The sequence below is a fragment of the Lepidothrix coronata genome, unplaced genomic scaffold (assembly GCF_001604755.1).
Source record: "Lepidothrix coronata isolate B3197 unplaced genomic scaffold, Lepidothrix_coronata-1.0 Scaffold122, whole genome shotgun sequence".
NCBI classification, from domain to species: Eukaryota; Metazoa; Chordata; class Aves; order Passeriformes; family Pipridae; genus Lepidothrix; species Lepidothrix coronata.
In genome coordinates this window covers 2,605,200-2,620,894 of record NW_016690302.1, presented here as the reverse complement: position 1 = coordinate 2,620,894, position 15,695 = coordinate 2,605,200, and the positions used below count along the sequence as shown (strand labels likewise).

At 55.2% G+C, this 15,695-nt stretch overlaps 1 protein-coding gene across 2 annotated transcripts in view; it reads left to right on the top strand.

Moving 5' to 3' along the window:
- TMEM240 (transmembrane protein 240) overlaps positions 1-15,688 on the top strand; it is a 16,812-nt gene extending 1,124 nt beyond the window's left edge. The window contains exons 2-4 of one of the 2 annotated variants that reach the window (XM_017825789.1): positions 382-488; positions 10,672-10,880; positions 13,107-15,688. In XM_017825789.1, coding sequence (XP_017681278.1) covers positions 397-488; positions 10,672-10,880; positions 13,107-13,255 — 450 coding nt within the window. In that variant the 5' untranslated portion in view covers positions 382-396 and the 3' untranslated portion in view covers positions 13,256-15,688. Of the gene's footprint in view, positions 1-242; positions 489-10,671; positions 10,881-13,106 lie in introns of those variants that run through there. The other variant, XM_017825788.1, reaches the window with a different exon arrangement.
- The last annotated feature ends 7 nt before the right edge of the window (positions 15,689-15,695 follow it).

Genomic DNA, 15,695 nt, shown 5'->3' with positions numbered 1-15,695 from the left:
CGGCCGCCGCTCGCCCTCCGCGGGCTTGGGGCGCACGGACCCGACCGCTGGCCATCCCCTATTGATGTCCATGAATGCAAACACCATGATTTTCACGGGTATCCCTGTCACATCCCAGTGATGCTGTCCCCATGTCCCTGTCCCCGTCACATCCCAGTGTCCACCCTCCCTTCCCCTTCCTCCCCCCCCACCCCCCGCACCGTCCCTCAGCCTGAGCACCTCCGTGTGTGTGTGTGCGTGTGTGTGCATGTGTGTGCGCCCCGGTAAACACCAAAGATTATTTTCTTTATGACTGCTTCAGTCTTTGGCAATCAAACTAGAGTCAATGTTTTATTCCATCATCCAGAGTTGACCAGATGCCTTGGTTGTGGGCTCTTACAGGCAATAGCTTGCTTGATGGACATGAATGCGTTGTTGGACAGATTTCACAATTACATCTTACCGCATCTGAGAGGGGAAGACCGAGTTTGTCACTGCAACTGTGGAAGGTAAGTTCACCTGCAGAGGATCTTCCCCCCCCGTCCCCCCCCAGCCCCTTCCCACCTTGTCTCACTGGGGAGGCACAGGGGAGGTGGTGGCCGGGGCGCTGCTGGCCGGGCTACCATCTTTGCATTCTGGCTGTGTCTCACCTTCCTCACCGGCTCCTGCATGAACACAGGGAGGGGGGGATTTGGTTTTTTCCGGAAGAAGAGTTTTCTGTGGGCTTGGAAGTCCATTCTCCTTTGTGTGCGTGTTTGTGTAGGTGCACCCGCGAGCCCTGCCAAAGTGAGTAACTTCGATTTGAACGTTTGTCATTTTGCCTTTGTTGTCCCTGGGTTGTGATGGTCCTCAGCCTGTTTGTGCTCTGGGTCTCGCAGTCGTGTGGCTTAAATGAAATGGGGTTTGGAGAACAGAGAGGATCCGTGCCCAGGCCGGAGTGTGGCTGTGTAGGACAGTGTCACTTTGAGGCTTTGCAATCTTTGATCGGATTTTAATTCCCTGTGGCTTTTCCTCCTGAGAGTTGTGATGCTGCTGGACACAGCACCCCGAGGAGGCTGGGCTGTGGTTTTGTGGAGCGTTCTGTGAGCCAGGTGGATGCTGTGCCAGGAGTCATGCCTTTGCTGTGCACAAGTTTATGACTGGACAAATCCCTGGCCCTCCCCATGGCTGTTGGGAATGCTGAATTCTCCCAAACAACGTCGCTCTTACGTCGTGTGTAATCACTGAAGCGCTCAGCTCGGAGCTGGGATCTGGCTGCTCCCTGTGTTCGGGCCCGGGGGCTGAGTTTTGGGGAGATGGATTTCTCCCTTCCTTGTGGGACTGCTGTCAGTGATCCTTGTCCTGCACTCCTGGAGGCCTCGCTCCCCTCCTGTGCCTGGTTACTCACAGCCTGCAGGAGAGTTTCTTGTCTGTGGGGGAGTGAAGCAGCGTGAGGCTGTGCCAGCTAAAGGACATGCTGGGGGAGCCCTCCCTTGTCACATCCAACGTTTAAATTGAGCTTTACTCCTCTTTGAGCTGCCTCTGGAACCAGCTGCATCCTGTCTCCCAGGCGTCACATCCCTCTGGTGTCCCTGGTGTGGGAGCTGAGCTGGAGCTGGGATGTGCTTCGCTTAATGAAGAGAAGCTGCTTTGCCCTTCCACTTCTGCTTCAGGCACCGAAGGTGATCGGTACCTTTCTCCCCAGACTCCCGTGGCAGAACAGCAGAGAAAGATACAGGCAGTACCTCCAGGGCCAAATTCAGCTGGGCCCTGGATGATACAGTAACAGACCCTAAATATCTGGTGCTCCTTGGGCACCTGAGGCGTCTCCCTGTTAAGGTCAATTGGGAAGACTGGGGGCAAGAAACCTCCACAGTGTCTTTGGCTTGTTTTTGGCAAGGATTAGCTTTCTCTTAGCTAATTTTTTTTGAGTCGTCTTGGTGTTTTTTGCTAGTTTAGGTTTTTTCCTCCCCCTCTTCCATCGGTTTTTCTTTTTGCTCGTCACAGCTTGGTTCAGTGGTGGTGAAAATTGGCTGCTGGCAACAGACTTTAATGTTGTCTGGAGGGGCTGAGGAGTGTCAGGTCTCACTGGTGGTTTGGCAGTGTCCTGCCCAAGCCTGAGAAGGTGGCAGGGGGACTCTAACTCTCTGTCTGCAGAGATGCTGTGGAGGCAGATAAATTAGCCATGGCACTCTCCCCAGACATCGTTAGGTCATTTCTTCGAAAGTGCCCAAAACAGCTTCCAAATCGTCGAGCGTGGATCTGAGAGGAGGCAACAAGCAAAGTTTACCAGTTGCCTCAGGTATGTAGAAGCAGTGGCTCTTGCCAAGAGAGACATCACACCAGTCCCTGCTCCTGAACATTGGCTCCCACGTGCTCATGCCCCGATGTAGGAGAAGCACCCCTGAGCTGTGGGACCTTGTGCGGCCTCGTGCTCAGGTTTGGGGTGTGATCCCCTCTTGCTCCCTGTGACCTGCTGCCCCAGTGCCAGTGTTTTGGGTCCTCTGATTTGAAGGCAGGTGGTGCTGGATGTGCCTTGTCCTTGCTGTCAGCTCTCCAAGTGCTCTGGGCACAGGCCCTGGGCGCAGGGAGCCGTCAGCAGCTCTGCCTCGCACCAGGCAGGGCTGTGTCCTGGAGCGCGTTGTCAGCGCCAGTGCCGGGGCTTGATGAAGAACTTAATTTGCCAATAACCAAAGGGAGTCCTTGGAGGAGGGAGCTGGCTGCAGTTCAGTGTGTTGCAGGGAGGAATGGGGAAAATAAGTAAATGTTGCAGAAATGGAAGGGAAGGAGGAATTGGAACAAATGAAGATTGATGTGCAGTGGGCTGAGCTGCCGCAATTAAGGTTTTCCCTCCTGCCCTGGCCTGGGTCGTGGTGTCAGTCAGACCAAATAACTCATTCAGAAATGCTTTCCTTCCACTCTCCTCCCCTGGTTGCACCCTTCCTTGGGGTGTCAGGGGGGACCCCTTCCCCAGGAATGGTCTGCCATGTCCCAGGGTGGACTGCAGACCTGGCACTGGGCATCCAGTGTACAGCAGGATGTGCTCTCCAGGAGGAACTGGAATCTGCACTGAGCTCCTGTCCCTGTGAGGGGCTGGGAGCTGTTCTGGGCTGGGGGTGGCTGTGGGCAGAGAGGGCTGGCTCTGTGTGTGTCCCACGTGCCAGGGGATGTGGGGCTCTGTGCTGTGCCAGGCTGCCATTGCAGCATCCACAGCCTGGATCCCCACTCCCCTGGCAGTGGGATGGGCCTGGCTGTGTTTGCAGTTCCAGCTTAGGAGTCACTTGTCCCTGTCCACACTTTCTGCTCCCTGAGGAGGGGTGCTGGGACATGGTGTTGGTCTGTGATGGGAGGCTGGCAGGCAGCAGCATGACTTGTACCCAGGGGTGCCCCAGGCTCTGTCCATGTTTTGGGGGTTCTGGGGTCGTTGTCTGCTCTGGCTGCCTCCTCAAAGAGCTCATGGAGGCTGTGCTGGGGTCTGTCCTCATGGGCAGCGATGTACCTTTCCCTGGACTCTGTCCTCCTTTCCATGGGGCACTGACCAGGAAGAAGGTCCCAGGACAAGTGGAAGGAATGCTATATGGTTTTTTTCCACGTTCATGAGCACTCTGTGTGTTCAAAGTGGCTAGAGAATGTCATTAGGGTCAAAATATTTGGGGAAGAAAACCAGCCCCATCTTCAGGTGCTGCTGGAGGCTGAACACTTGGCACTGCTGGGGCTGATCCCAACCTTTGTCATGCCCATCCCCATGGAATCAGGACCACTGGGGCTGTTGGAGGCTGAAGCTGTTGCTCATCACTTTATGCCAGAAGCAGGGGAGCAATTTGATGGGGCAAGAGTGACCTCGCTGGGCCCTGGGAGGTGCTTTTGGGGTCTGTGATGTTGGATGGGAGCTGTGGCTGTTCTTTGTGGAGAACCAAGAGGGACCTGGTGACACCTGTGCCGTGTGAAGTTTCAGTGACTGTTGGAGGCTGCAGGGACTGGAGCCCGAGGGTGTGGGGTGCTGGGGTAAAGCTGCCTGGGGCTGCACTTGCTGCCCTGCTCCCCTGCCCAGTGCACAGAAACGTGGCCAAGGCTGGCCCATGTTTGCAGTCTTTTGAGTGACAATGTCCACTGAGCCACTATTTCCAGTTTGAGCGAGCCTGGGCTGGGCTGTGCCTTTGCCATGGGAGTGTTCCTGCTCTGATGGCTGGGATGGACGTTCCCATGGGCTGTGAGGGGTGGCAGATATTCTCCTCGTGTGGGTGGGCTGTCACCACCGGGCTGGACCCGTGGGGCTGCTCCACCAAGAGCCACAGAGCCAAGGAGGGCAGGGCTGCCAACACCCCTGGGGCCAGCAGGGAGCATCCACAGCTGTTCACTGGGAAAACAGTCCTGCCAGTTGCTTGGGAAGGGAAGCTGGTGTAGGGATGGTGGTGCATGGAGCGAGGACGTCAGCAGAGAGAGACTGGGCTGGCCCTGGCACCTGCTGCTGGTGCTGAGCCTGCACAGCCAGGCAGGGTGTGACAGGGACTGTTCCTCTCCTAACATCTGCCTCCTGGCTGCGGGAGGGAGGGGTGACAGCCACATTTACACTCCTGCTGGCTCCTGTTGACGCCGTGCAGGAATGTGGCTGCTGGAGCAGATCCCTGGGGGAGTTGGCACTCTCTGTCCTCGGCATGTGGAGCATCCAGGCTGTCCAAATCACCGCGGTGGGTCCTCCTTGCAAAGCAGGCTCTGGCCTTACCCCCTTGGGATGTGGATGTTGCCAGGGCAGAGCAGGGCTGGGCAGGACTGCAGAGGTGTCCGAATTTCTCCGTCCCAGCCAGCAAAGGGTCCTCTCTGGAAGCAGAGAGCTGGCAGCAGATCAGGAGCTGGGTGATGTCATGCAAAGGAAAAACACCAAAGGGCGTCCGTGGAGGCAGAGGGAGCTGGAGGGAACAGATGACACCTGCATGGAGCAAAACAGCCTGGGGGGCTTGCAAGGCCCTTGTCTGGAAAGGACAGGGACCTCAGCAGCTCTGGCTTGTGTTCTCCTTGCCACTGACCTTCTGAGTGACCTTGGATGAGTCTTTCCCTCCTAGGCAAAGTGTCTCCCGTGAGCAGGGTTGGAAAGGAGCAGGAGAAGGGTCAGCCTTACCTGAGTGCCAACACCCTGCAGCAGAGCTGGGGGCCTGGCCAGCCTCGAGTCAGCTCTTCCTGTCCCGGGGATGCTTCAGCCCTGCTCTCCCTGGGCCCTGATCCAGGAGGGAAAGGCTGTGTTGGACCTCTCCTGAGTGACTGATGTGGATGGAGACCCTGCCATGCAATGGGCTGTTTCCTAGGAGAGCAGCTGGATGCAGGGTGGAATGTGGAATGTGTGAGGAGTCTGCTGGCTGGGATGCTGGTGATCCCTGGTGATCCCAGGATCCCTGCCCTGACGCTGGGATCACTGGTTAGGGTGGCACTGCTGTCATGAGGAATATTCCTGCTCTGTTTCCTCCTTTTCCCAGCCACTCTGGAAAAGTCATCACACCTCTCTGCCCGCAGCCCCTCTGTGGATGTGCTGGGAGGCTGGGAATGCTCATTGCCTTGTGCTGGAGACTGTTGGGACTGCCCTGGGCTTCTGGGAGCTGTGACAATGTGCTGTGTCCCAGGGAGATGTGTCCAGCTGTGCAGTGGCACCACCACACTGGTGTGCAGACTGGCCCTGCTGGGAATGGCTCTGAGAGGTGCTGGGCTGTTTGGAATGTTGAGGAATGGCTGCAAGGTCAGGCAGGGATGCAGGACAGGGCGGCACTGCCCCGTGCAGGGCATTCCAGGGGGGCTGGATAAGGCACATTCCCCGAATGCTGCTGCAGCTGGTGATGGGGAATGGGCTGGTCCAGCCAGGATGTGGCAGCTGCAGGATGAGCCCGGGAGATGTGACGTGTCTGAGGGGCAGGGACAGACACCTGCCCAGGAGGGAGCCGAGCCGAGCCGGAGCATCCATCGGCACACGGCCACCCCCATCCCACGGGAGGGGGATGTGGGAACTGTAGAGGCACCGAGGGGCCCTCTGTGTTGTAAAACAAAGCAGTGGATTCTTTAGAGGCTCCTGTGCTGTGCTGTGGCTGCAGCAGCCGGAGCTCACACAAGGTCACTGGAAGGGACAATAGCGCTCGGGGCAGCTCGGCACTGGAACCTCCAGCCACGGCTTGTCCTGAGGAGGAGAGGAGGTGTTCCCCCTTTGTCACACCCTGGCAGTGGGCACAGGGCTGCTACAGCTCGGGCACACACGTACAGACACACACTGTGCTCCCTTTGTCCGGCAGCTCCAGTTTGTCACCTGAGCCAGGTCCTGCCTGGCCAGGGATGAGCAGCAGATCCAGCCTCTCACTCGCTGCTCACCAGACCCTTCTGCTCCTGAAGTGTGTCTGGCCTGAAGTGCTGACATTTCTGTGCTTTCCCGTGGAAGCTCCAGCACATCCAGGGTGCACATCCAGCACATCCACAGCTCGGGATATTCCATGATTCCCTGAGGGTGGGCATGGCTGAACGTGCATGACGTGTGAGGGGAGGTGGCACGTGATTAACCCAGTCAAAATAATTTGCCCTGGATCTATTGGGGCAACTGATACCGGCTGGAACTGCCAGGAACTGTCCCTCAGGTTATGTGGGACATCTTTTTCTTGTAAATAAACGTGGACAGAATGTGGGTTTGGCTTTTGAGGACTACGTGTGACAGCTCTGTCACAGCAGAGGGGCTGTGGACCCCAAAGACCTCACTCCAGTGCCAGTCCTCTGACTGAGGGCTGAGGTGGTGCCACTCTGAGGCAGCTTTTTGACTCTTCTCAAGGGCCTTTGGTTGGTGAAACAGGCACAGCCTTGGACCCCACAGTTCTGAAAACAAGGTTTGGCCAAAAGTGTTTGCTCTGAGGAGCCAGAACCTGGTCTCCAGCACTCTCTGCCCTCCCTGGAAGTGCCCTGGCAAGGAGGTGGGGGGGTTTCCTGCACCCACAGAGGTGACTCCTTCCCTCACTGCATCCCAGAACCATCCAGGGCACGTTCCACTTTCCAATCCCCTTGGCATGTGGTGGGGACCTGGACCTTTGTGCACTATTAATAAGGTGCTGTGCTGGTGTGACAGCATCTGAACCACTCCTGTGACGTCCCCAAGGACTTGAGTGGCAACAGGAACCTTGTGGGGGTCTGTCCCTGCTCTCCTCCCCATCCCAGGGGCACCACTCAGTCCTGGTAAGGCAAGACAAAGGATGGAATTCCCTGCAGCCCAGCTCTCCCAACTGTTGCACCATCAGGAAAAATTCACTTTCCCTGAGCTTTGCTAAACCCTTTCTGGAAAACTCTGCGGAGTGGAAATGTGGCTCTGGGATCTCCTCTGTATGGAACTATCCTGGTAGCTCAGGGTTCCCAAAAAAGCTGCTTTTCCGGGGAGCTTTAGTGACAGGAGGTTTTATTTTTTAAGGAAACTTGCACTTGGGATCCAGCTTTGATTTCTGATACTTGGGTAATTAAATTGCCAAATCCAGACAGGTCAAAGGTTTTACTCTCTGTCGAATTTTGCCTCCCATGAAGTAAAAGAGACTTCAGCTCTGAGCGTGGCCTGTGGAATCACGGGGTGTTGGGAACAGTGAGCACACGGAAAGGGAGCTGAGAAAGGAGAGCCAGGCCCTCCCAGCTGCCCCTGCCCAGCCCAGGGATGAGCACAGGGAGCGAGGAGAGCTGGAGGAGATCCCACTGCAGTGTGCAGAGTCAGCCTGCACCGAGCAGGGACAAGGCAGGGAGGAGGTGACTGTGTCCCTTCCCTCTGCCCAGCAAGGGAACAAGGGCTGTGCAGAGAGCAGGATGGGGGGAAAACCCCTTGGGAAGTGTGTGAGGAGAGCCCTGGATCCCTTGTTAGCACAGCTGGCTGTGCTGCACGTGTGTGACCTGTGTGTGTGTCACATCCCTCAGCACTGGGGGGTTTGGCAGAGGGGAGGGGGGGACTCCAGGACCTTCTTCTTCTGGTCCTGGGCTGAGACTGTCCATGAAAACCACCTCATGTGTGGGGAGAGGTCTGTGCTCACTTCCTGGGATCGGGTCAGTCCTGGATGTGCCTGGGAATTTTGCTTCTCTGAGCCTCAGAGATGCTTTTGGTCCCCCCGGGGGTTGTGGGACTGTGGTGCAGAGGGGACACACACCAGGTCCTGCTGAGGAATTCCAGCCCTGGATCATCTCAAGGAGCCCAGGTTTTGGGAGGGGTTTGTGGATTCTGTGCCTGTGTTGCAGGAAGCAAAAGGGAGTAAGTCAAGGACCTGCCAGGAGTCCCCATGTCATGGAACACGGGAGGGGGTGTGTGCAGAGATTTGGGAAGTGTGGAATATGACAGGTGTGTGTGCAGGGATTTGGGAATTGTGGAAGATGGGAGGTGTGTGTGCAGGGATTTGGGAACTGTGGAACACAGGAGGTGTGTGTGCAGGGATTTGGGAACTGTGGAACACAGGAGGTGTGTGTGCAGGGATTTGGGAAGCATGAACATGGCTGGTGTGTGTGCAGGGATTTGGGAAGTGTGGAATATGGCAGGTGTGTGAGGCTTCTCTTTTCCCCCCCTGCAAAGCTGGCTGTGTTCATGGGAACCCTCCCAGTCATGGCAAGAGCTCCTTTTTGAGGAGCCCTCCCTCCCACACCCTCCGCCCTTGGATTTTTCCCAAGCCAAATGAGGGAAAAACCAAATGAGGGCTGCCCTTACCCCTGAGGTCTCTGTGAGCTGCCATCAGAGCTGGCCTGGAGGCATCTCCTTCTGTTGCATCCCAGTCGGGTCCCTTTGCTGGATGGAAACGGGGACTGGACACGGCTGGATGGGCTGGCTTCCCACTTCCCACCCCCGTGCCATGGCACCGGGCTGTGCCAGCCCTGCCAGCGCCGGTGCCTCTGGTGCAGGTGGCCCCCATTAAGTCGTCGCCGAGATTAGGGCTGTTTTCAGAAGGTTCCTTTGAGTGGAGGTTTGTTTGTGTAAATATTTGGACGTTTCTCAGGCGTGATTATCGAGCAACCTGCACCTCATGCATATTCAGAGGCCTCGGCGATTGCCTCCTCTCCTGCGAGTGGGAGCGGGGCCGGGGCCGTGGCTGGGGGAGAGCCGGGATGTTGGGGATGCTAGGGATACTTGGGATGCTGGGGATGCTAAGGATGCTAGGGATACTGGGGATGCTGGGGATGCTAAGGATGCTAGGGATACTGGGGATGCTGGGGATGCTAAGGATGCTAGGGATACTGGGGATGCTGGGGATGCTAAGGATGCTAGGGATACTGGGGATGCTGGGGATGCTAAGGATGCTAGGGATACTGGGGATGCTGGGGATGCTGGGGATGCTGGGGATGCTCGAGATGCTGGGGATGCTGGGGATGCTGGTGGCAGTACTGGGAGAGCCCGTGCAGCTCTGCCCCGAGCTGGGAGCACTGGTGATGCCCCCAGTGCCAGGACTGTGGCGGTGCCCGCAGTGCTGGAGGTGCCCTGGGCTCCCTGGAGCGGGGACAGCCCCTGCCCTGCGGTGCCCAGCTCTGGGGGAGGCAGAGGGAGGGGGCAGGAGGGCTGAGCACAGAGCCTGGGCAGCCCCAGGGCTCTTGGCTGCTCCCCAGGAAGGCTCAGGGCTGTGGAAAGCAGAGGCTCCAGAGCAGCTTGTTTTTCATCCCTGCATCCCCCATCATCTGGGATCCTCCCACCCCACAGGCTCAGCTCTCAGGGACCTGTCACTGCTGATCCCCTCCCATTCAGCCCCCACAGACCTGCCTGATTTTTCCTACTCTACAACTCCCTCACTCCATCCCTGCCATTTTCCTGCCTTTCCCAAGTTAACCAGGGTTTTCCAAGCAGTTCAGCTTCACCCCAACCTCGGTCTCCATCACCTCACTGCACAAATGAACCCAGTCACCCTTCTGGCATGAGGCACAGGGCCAGCCCCTCCAAACCCCTGAGAGAGATGGAAGCCTTGGAAAGCTCTGGAGCTGGGAGTGCTGCTCCTTTACCCCCAGAGGTGTTCAGGGCCCTGGAAGGGGAGTTGCCAACTGCTCCCATGCTGGGAGGGATTCTTTTATCTCCTACAGGCAGGAATTGCTGCCTGGTCCTTGAGGAACACCCCAAACCTCCTTGGTCATGCATCAGGAGAGCCTGAGGTGGTCTTGGATCTTGTCTGCAGGAGGGATTCCTTCCTCTGCTGTCAGAGGAGGAATTCAGGGATGCTTTCACAAGCCTCCTCCGTGGCTATGAACACTCTCTGCTCTGATATGGGAGGCACAGAAGTCTCATTTCACTCTGGGACATGGAGCAGCACAGCTCACCCCTGGGGCTGTCCTGCAGAGCAGGGAGGGGACAGTTCTCCCTCCTGCCAGGGGACGAGTGGTGGTGGCCCTTGCACCAGCCCGTGTGTGCTCACAGGAACAAGGCATTAGTGGCCTCTGCCTCAAACACAGGCAGCTGTGACCTTTGTGTCCCCGGGGGTGGCTGCTCCGACCGCGTGTTCTGCTTAATATTTGATGAGGAAAACCTCGGGCGCGGGGAGCCCGTGTCGGGAGCGCCACAGGAGCCCCTGACCCGGGGTCGGGTTTCTGTGCTTTCCCACCCTCCTCCCTGCCAGTTCCTCTGCTGACATCAGCACCAAGAGCCAGGGCAGCACTTCAGCTCCCTGGGACGGTGGCAGGAGCTGGGAGGATGGTGTTAAACCCTCCATAACTGGGTGGACGAGGCGCTGACCCTTCTCCCCGTGCGTGTTCCCGCCGCAGGCATCATGTCCATTACGTTATCCCGTACGACGGGGACCAGTCGGTGGTGGATTCCTCGGAGAACTACTTTGTGACTGACAATGTAACCAAGCAGGAGATTGACCTGATGCTGGGACTTTTGCTGGGCTTTTGTATAAGCTGGTTTCTGGTGTGGATGGACGGGGTTCTCCACTACGCGGTGCGAGCCTGGAGAACCAGCCGACGGTATGGTAAGTGCAGCCCCACGGGCTCCTCCTCTGCCCTAAAACCCTTCCCCTGCCCTTGGAAGCTGGTGGAGAGGGAGGAGATCCACACTCCTGCCATGTTTATTCCACGTGGGTTTGGCACCAGTCTGGCCAGATGTATCCCAGCCCTTTGTATCCCAGGAGTTGGGCTCGATGATCCCTCGTGGGTCCCTTCCAGCTCAGGAGATTCCATGATTGTCTGACAGAAGCAGGAATGTTGATGTGGGAATACTGAGGATCCCAGCCCCGAGGGCTGTGCTTTGGAAAGGGTAATGTATGTGTGGGTGCAAAGGGGTGTGAGATGCAAAGGAAGACCTTTCCCTGTGGGCAGGATGGTGCTGGGGGTTCTGTGGCTGCTCATTTGGGCAGAATGTTTTCAGGTCAGACCAAACTTCAAAAAGCTGGATATTAAAAAAAAAAAAAAAATTAGAAAAAAATCTGGATTTTTCCAATTTACAACCAGGGTTATGCTGTTGGAGAGCAGCCTTGTGTGGTTGTACAAACCTGTGACATTGTGATGACAGTGACAGACATCTGTGCTGTGTCACCCGAGGTTTCCCACCCTCACTGCTGTCCAGATGTGTCCAGATGTGGTGACATCAGCCCCACAGGGAAAAGTGTGGGGCAGACTAGTTAGTCTTTGGACCAGTAAGCTCAGCATCCTGAATTAACACCCTCAGAAGGACAAACAGACGCTCCTTCCCCTCCCCAGTTTGCTCCCTCAGCATGGACACCCCATGGACTTTAATCTTTGGAAGGGAAAAAAAAATAGGCAGAAAAACTATTAATCCAGGGAATGGCTTGAAATTCCCTCACACTGTACCCATAAATCTCGGTGTCTCCAGCTCTGACTGATGGTGTCTGTGAAATTACAACTCAGAGGAAAAGGAGAGCGAGCAAGAGGAAGATTTATCTGCAAAATTCTAATTAGGGAAGTGGACTATCTCTCTCTGAAAACTCAGATAAAAATGATATTAATTTCCCATTAGTCTTCCCAAATCCTGTGTGAGCAGGCTCTGAGTCAGGACTCCCTCCAGGCTGTGGTGCTGCTGTTTCCCAGAGCAGAAGGATAACTGGTTTGCAGTGGGATCTCAGGTGCTGAGCCAGCGTTGGGGCCCTGACCCCCCTGCTTTCCATCAGAGCACCTTTGCTGTGACCTCCTCGGGGCCCATGGGGTCAGGGCTGGCAAAGGGATGTTGTGGTGAGCAGGGGAATATTGTTCTCCAGAGCTGGAGCTGTGAGCTGTGTTATCACCATCTAACCCACCCCTCGTGAGTGGAGACCGCAGAGGGTTTTATTTTTAGTGATTAATTTAGTATTTAAGCTAATTGATCTCTTTTGTTTCGTTTTTTTCTTCCTCCCTGTCTATGCCTATTCTAAGCCTTTAAGGAGGGTTTGGCCAATGGTGCAATGTTCTTTTAGGTATTTCCTATTCATTCAAATCACCTGTGCAAATTGGCCATTTTAAAGGCAATAAGCAGGAAGGAATCCTATTTCTTTGTGGAACAAAGCTGAAATTTTCTTCTGAAGAGAGAAATGGTGCCTGTGAGTGCGAGACAGGGGTAGGGTAATACAAATTCTGTGCTGGTACAGGACGAGGAGCCCTCCCTGAAAAACATGAGCACCACTTAGCAGTGACTCAATGTCACATTGGGGCCTGATCAGCTTAAATCGTGGTCTGTTGGAATAACCTATAGCTCCTTCCTGATGGGAGGGATTGCCCAAAATAGCAAACATTCTATGGAAGCTCAGACATCAGGCTGTGGCTGGTCAGGGCAGTCACAGCCACCTCATGTCAGCTGCAATCAGGGGCTCAGGCTCCTTTGGGATGGAAAAGACCCCTGAGATCATCAAGTCCAACCATTTCCCAGCACGGCTGTTTAACTTCACACAATCTGTCGTTCTCTGGGACTTCCCAGCTGCCCTTTGTGGGAGTTTTGGGGGGGAATCACCCCGAACTCTGGTGGAACAGGATGGCAGGGGGAGGTTTGGGGGCTCAGAGCTGAACCACTGGGGGACCAAATGACACTGTCCAGGCTGCACGAGCTGAGGGGCAGAGAGTGACCCAGTGGTGCCACATCCACCTCGTCCCTGTTCCGTCCTGAAGGGAGGAACTCGGGGGTGGCTTCGCCAAGGCTCGGACTGGTGGGACAGCACAGCTCTCACCATTCCCGTCACACCTCACCTTCCTTCTCCCTTCTGCTCTTCCAGACAACTCCTGGTCTTGGATTCCCAAATTTTGTAACTTGAAGGAGTTCAGGAAACGTCACCACAGGCAGTACGAGGAGGCGACCGGGAACATGGTGCACATCAAACAGAAGCTGTACCACAACGGGCACCCCAGCCCGCGGCACCTCTGAGGAAACCTCCCCCCCCTCTGGAGACTGCAGGGAGCTTTTAAAAAAAAAAACCCACAAAAAACCGAACAAACAGAAAAGGACTTTGCTCTTCTTCCAGCCGGACCAGCTTCTGGTTTGCTCCTCCGTGGAAGCCCAGCTGAGGACAGGATTTTACTGATCCATATCCCCGGGACGCGCCACGATGCACAACTGAAGCCAGTCCTGGATGCCACGCAGCCAAGACATTGCACTGTGTTCCACGTTTTATTGTCAGACTTGTGTATATATGTAAAAAAAAAAAAAAAAAAAAAAAAAAAAAAAAAAAAACAGACGAACTAAACCAAACAAACAACAAAAAAAAAAAAAAAAAGAGAGAGAGAGAAAGAGAGGAAAGAGATTTGCATTATACTTTCAAGCCCCCCACCCCCGAATTTTCCCCGGCATTCCCGGCTGTCCTGCACATCCAGCTGCCCCGAGGGGAATGTTGGCCGAGGGGATGGAGGTGGGACAGCACGAAGAAGATGCAGAGTGTCTCATCCAAGAGCTCAAGTCCCCCGTTTCTTTGGTCCTTTGGCTTGGTTTTGCTCTGCCCTGTCCCTTCTGTTGCTAAAATGGCTTTGGCTGGTCACAGGTTTGGATGGGCACTGCTGCCAGCGGGTTGGGAAGGCACAGTGTCCCTTTTTGCTCTGGTTCATGTTCTGGGGAGTCGCTGTGGAGGGAAGGAAATCCTGGGAATGTGTAAGTGGTTTGTTGTTTGAGTTGCTGTATACACTGAAACCTGCCTTAAGCAATCCAGGGAATTTTAGTGCCAGGGGAACGGCCCCGTGAGGTGCCAGCCCGTGGGGCAGGGCTGGCCCTGCCTGGGTCACCCCTCTGGTGGGATCTTGGTGATGTCAGTGCTGTTGTTCTTCACTAGAGCTGGAGGGGAGGGAGGGAGGGAGGAGTGGATGGTGTTGGATCTGACTTTGCACCCCAATCATACCCCTCTGCTCATAAACACCCCCCACCCCTTCCCTGGGAGCAAAGGAGCTGCTTTCCCCCTTTTTTTGGAGGGAGAGCCCGAGGCCCTGGTTAAACCACCCCAAAACCACTGGCAGTGCAGTGAGAGGGTCCTGTGAACAGTCTCACTCCCCCTGCACATGAACAAACACTTATTTCTCGTGCTCCTGCCCTGAGCTGAAACAGCAGCAGGTCCTGGCTTGGCTTGAGGGACACAGAGATGTGGAACCTGAAGCCAAACTCCTCTACAGAGCCAAATGTCCCAAATGTCCCACGTTCACGTGGTTGAATCAAAGCATGAGGATGCTCTGATGTGGTTTTGCCTTTGCTTCCCCCAGTCACATCTCAGATGTGGGTTTTAAGGTCTGAGTGTGACTGAGGGTCTGAAACCAACCTCCACACCCAGAGACCTCCCTCACCTGCAGGCAGAGGTGCCTGAAGGAGCTGATAAAGCCCCTGTGTGGTGGTGTCTGATCCCTGCAGTGGGTCCTGTTCTGCTGGTGGGCAGAGAGAGAATTGATTGAGAGGAATAAAGGAGGGAGATGCCCCAAGAAGTTAAGGTGGTAGCCCCGAAATCACATCTCCTTCATTCACCATTTTGTATTGAGTGGGTTTGTGCTCAGATGGGGAAAACACCCAGGACAAAAGAGGATGAATATTGGCAGAAACTGCTGGTTTATTCCATGGATTCCCTCCTGTTGTTTGATGGCAATATCTGTGGAGGGAAAAGGACACCATCACTCCAGCTCTTTCCTCCCTGCTTCAGCTTCTGTGTCTTGGGGTTTGTTTTTTTTTAATTTTGTTATGCCCAGGGTCAGATCAGTTAATTACAAGCCCCAAGAGCCAAACATTCCCGTTTCTCTGCCATTCCTACCTTTGCTATTCCCCAGGGTCTCTTGTTTTGGAGCCTCATTTTCTGCCTGGGCCTAAAGAATTGCCTGGTCCGTACTTATGTCTGTTTGACTGTCTGTCATTCCGGGTTCCCTGTGGCTGGAATGTCTGCAGCCACCTGTTGGGACCTAAGGAATGACTTTTTCCTGGAGCAGCTCCTTTCCAAGAGCTTTGCCCCCTCCTTGTGCCATGGCACACACTGAAGTGGCAGGGAAGAGCAGGTCCTGTGTTATCAACATGCCTTTAGGTGGGACAACGTTTTGTAGGGGAGAAAATTCCATCATGGTAAGGAGAATACCTCTGGAACTAGTTATGGGGGGGGAAAAAAGCACTTTAAATAATCTTTCCACTTGGAGCCTCTCAAGAGAGAGACTTAAGGCAGTGGCTTAAAGTCAGACTGAATATAAAGCCTGGTTCTGCCCTGCTCTAGCAGCTGACCTTGGTTGAAACATCATTAAATATGGGACAGCTGGAAAGAGTGAAGTGATGGCTCTCACTCATTAAGTCTGATCTGTCTGATCCACAGCAAAATTTCAGAAGAGCCTGGGGCTCTGGAAGAAGGAGAAAAAAA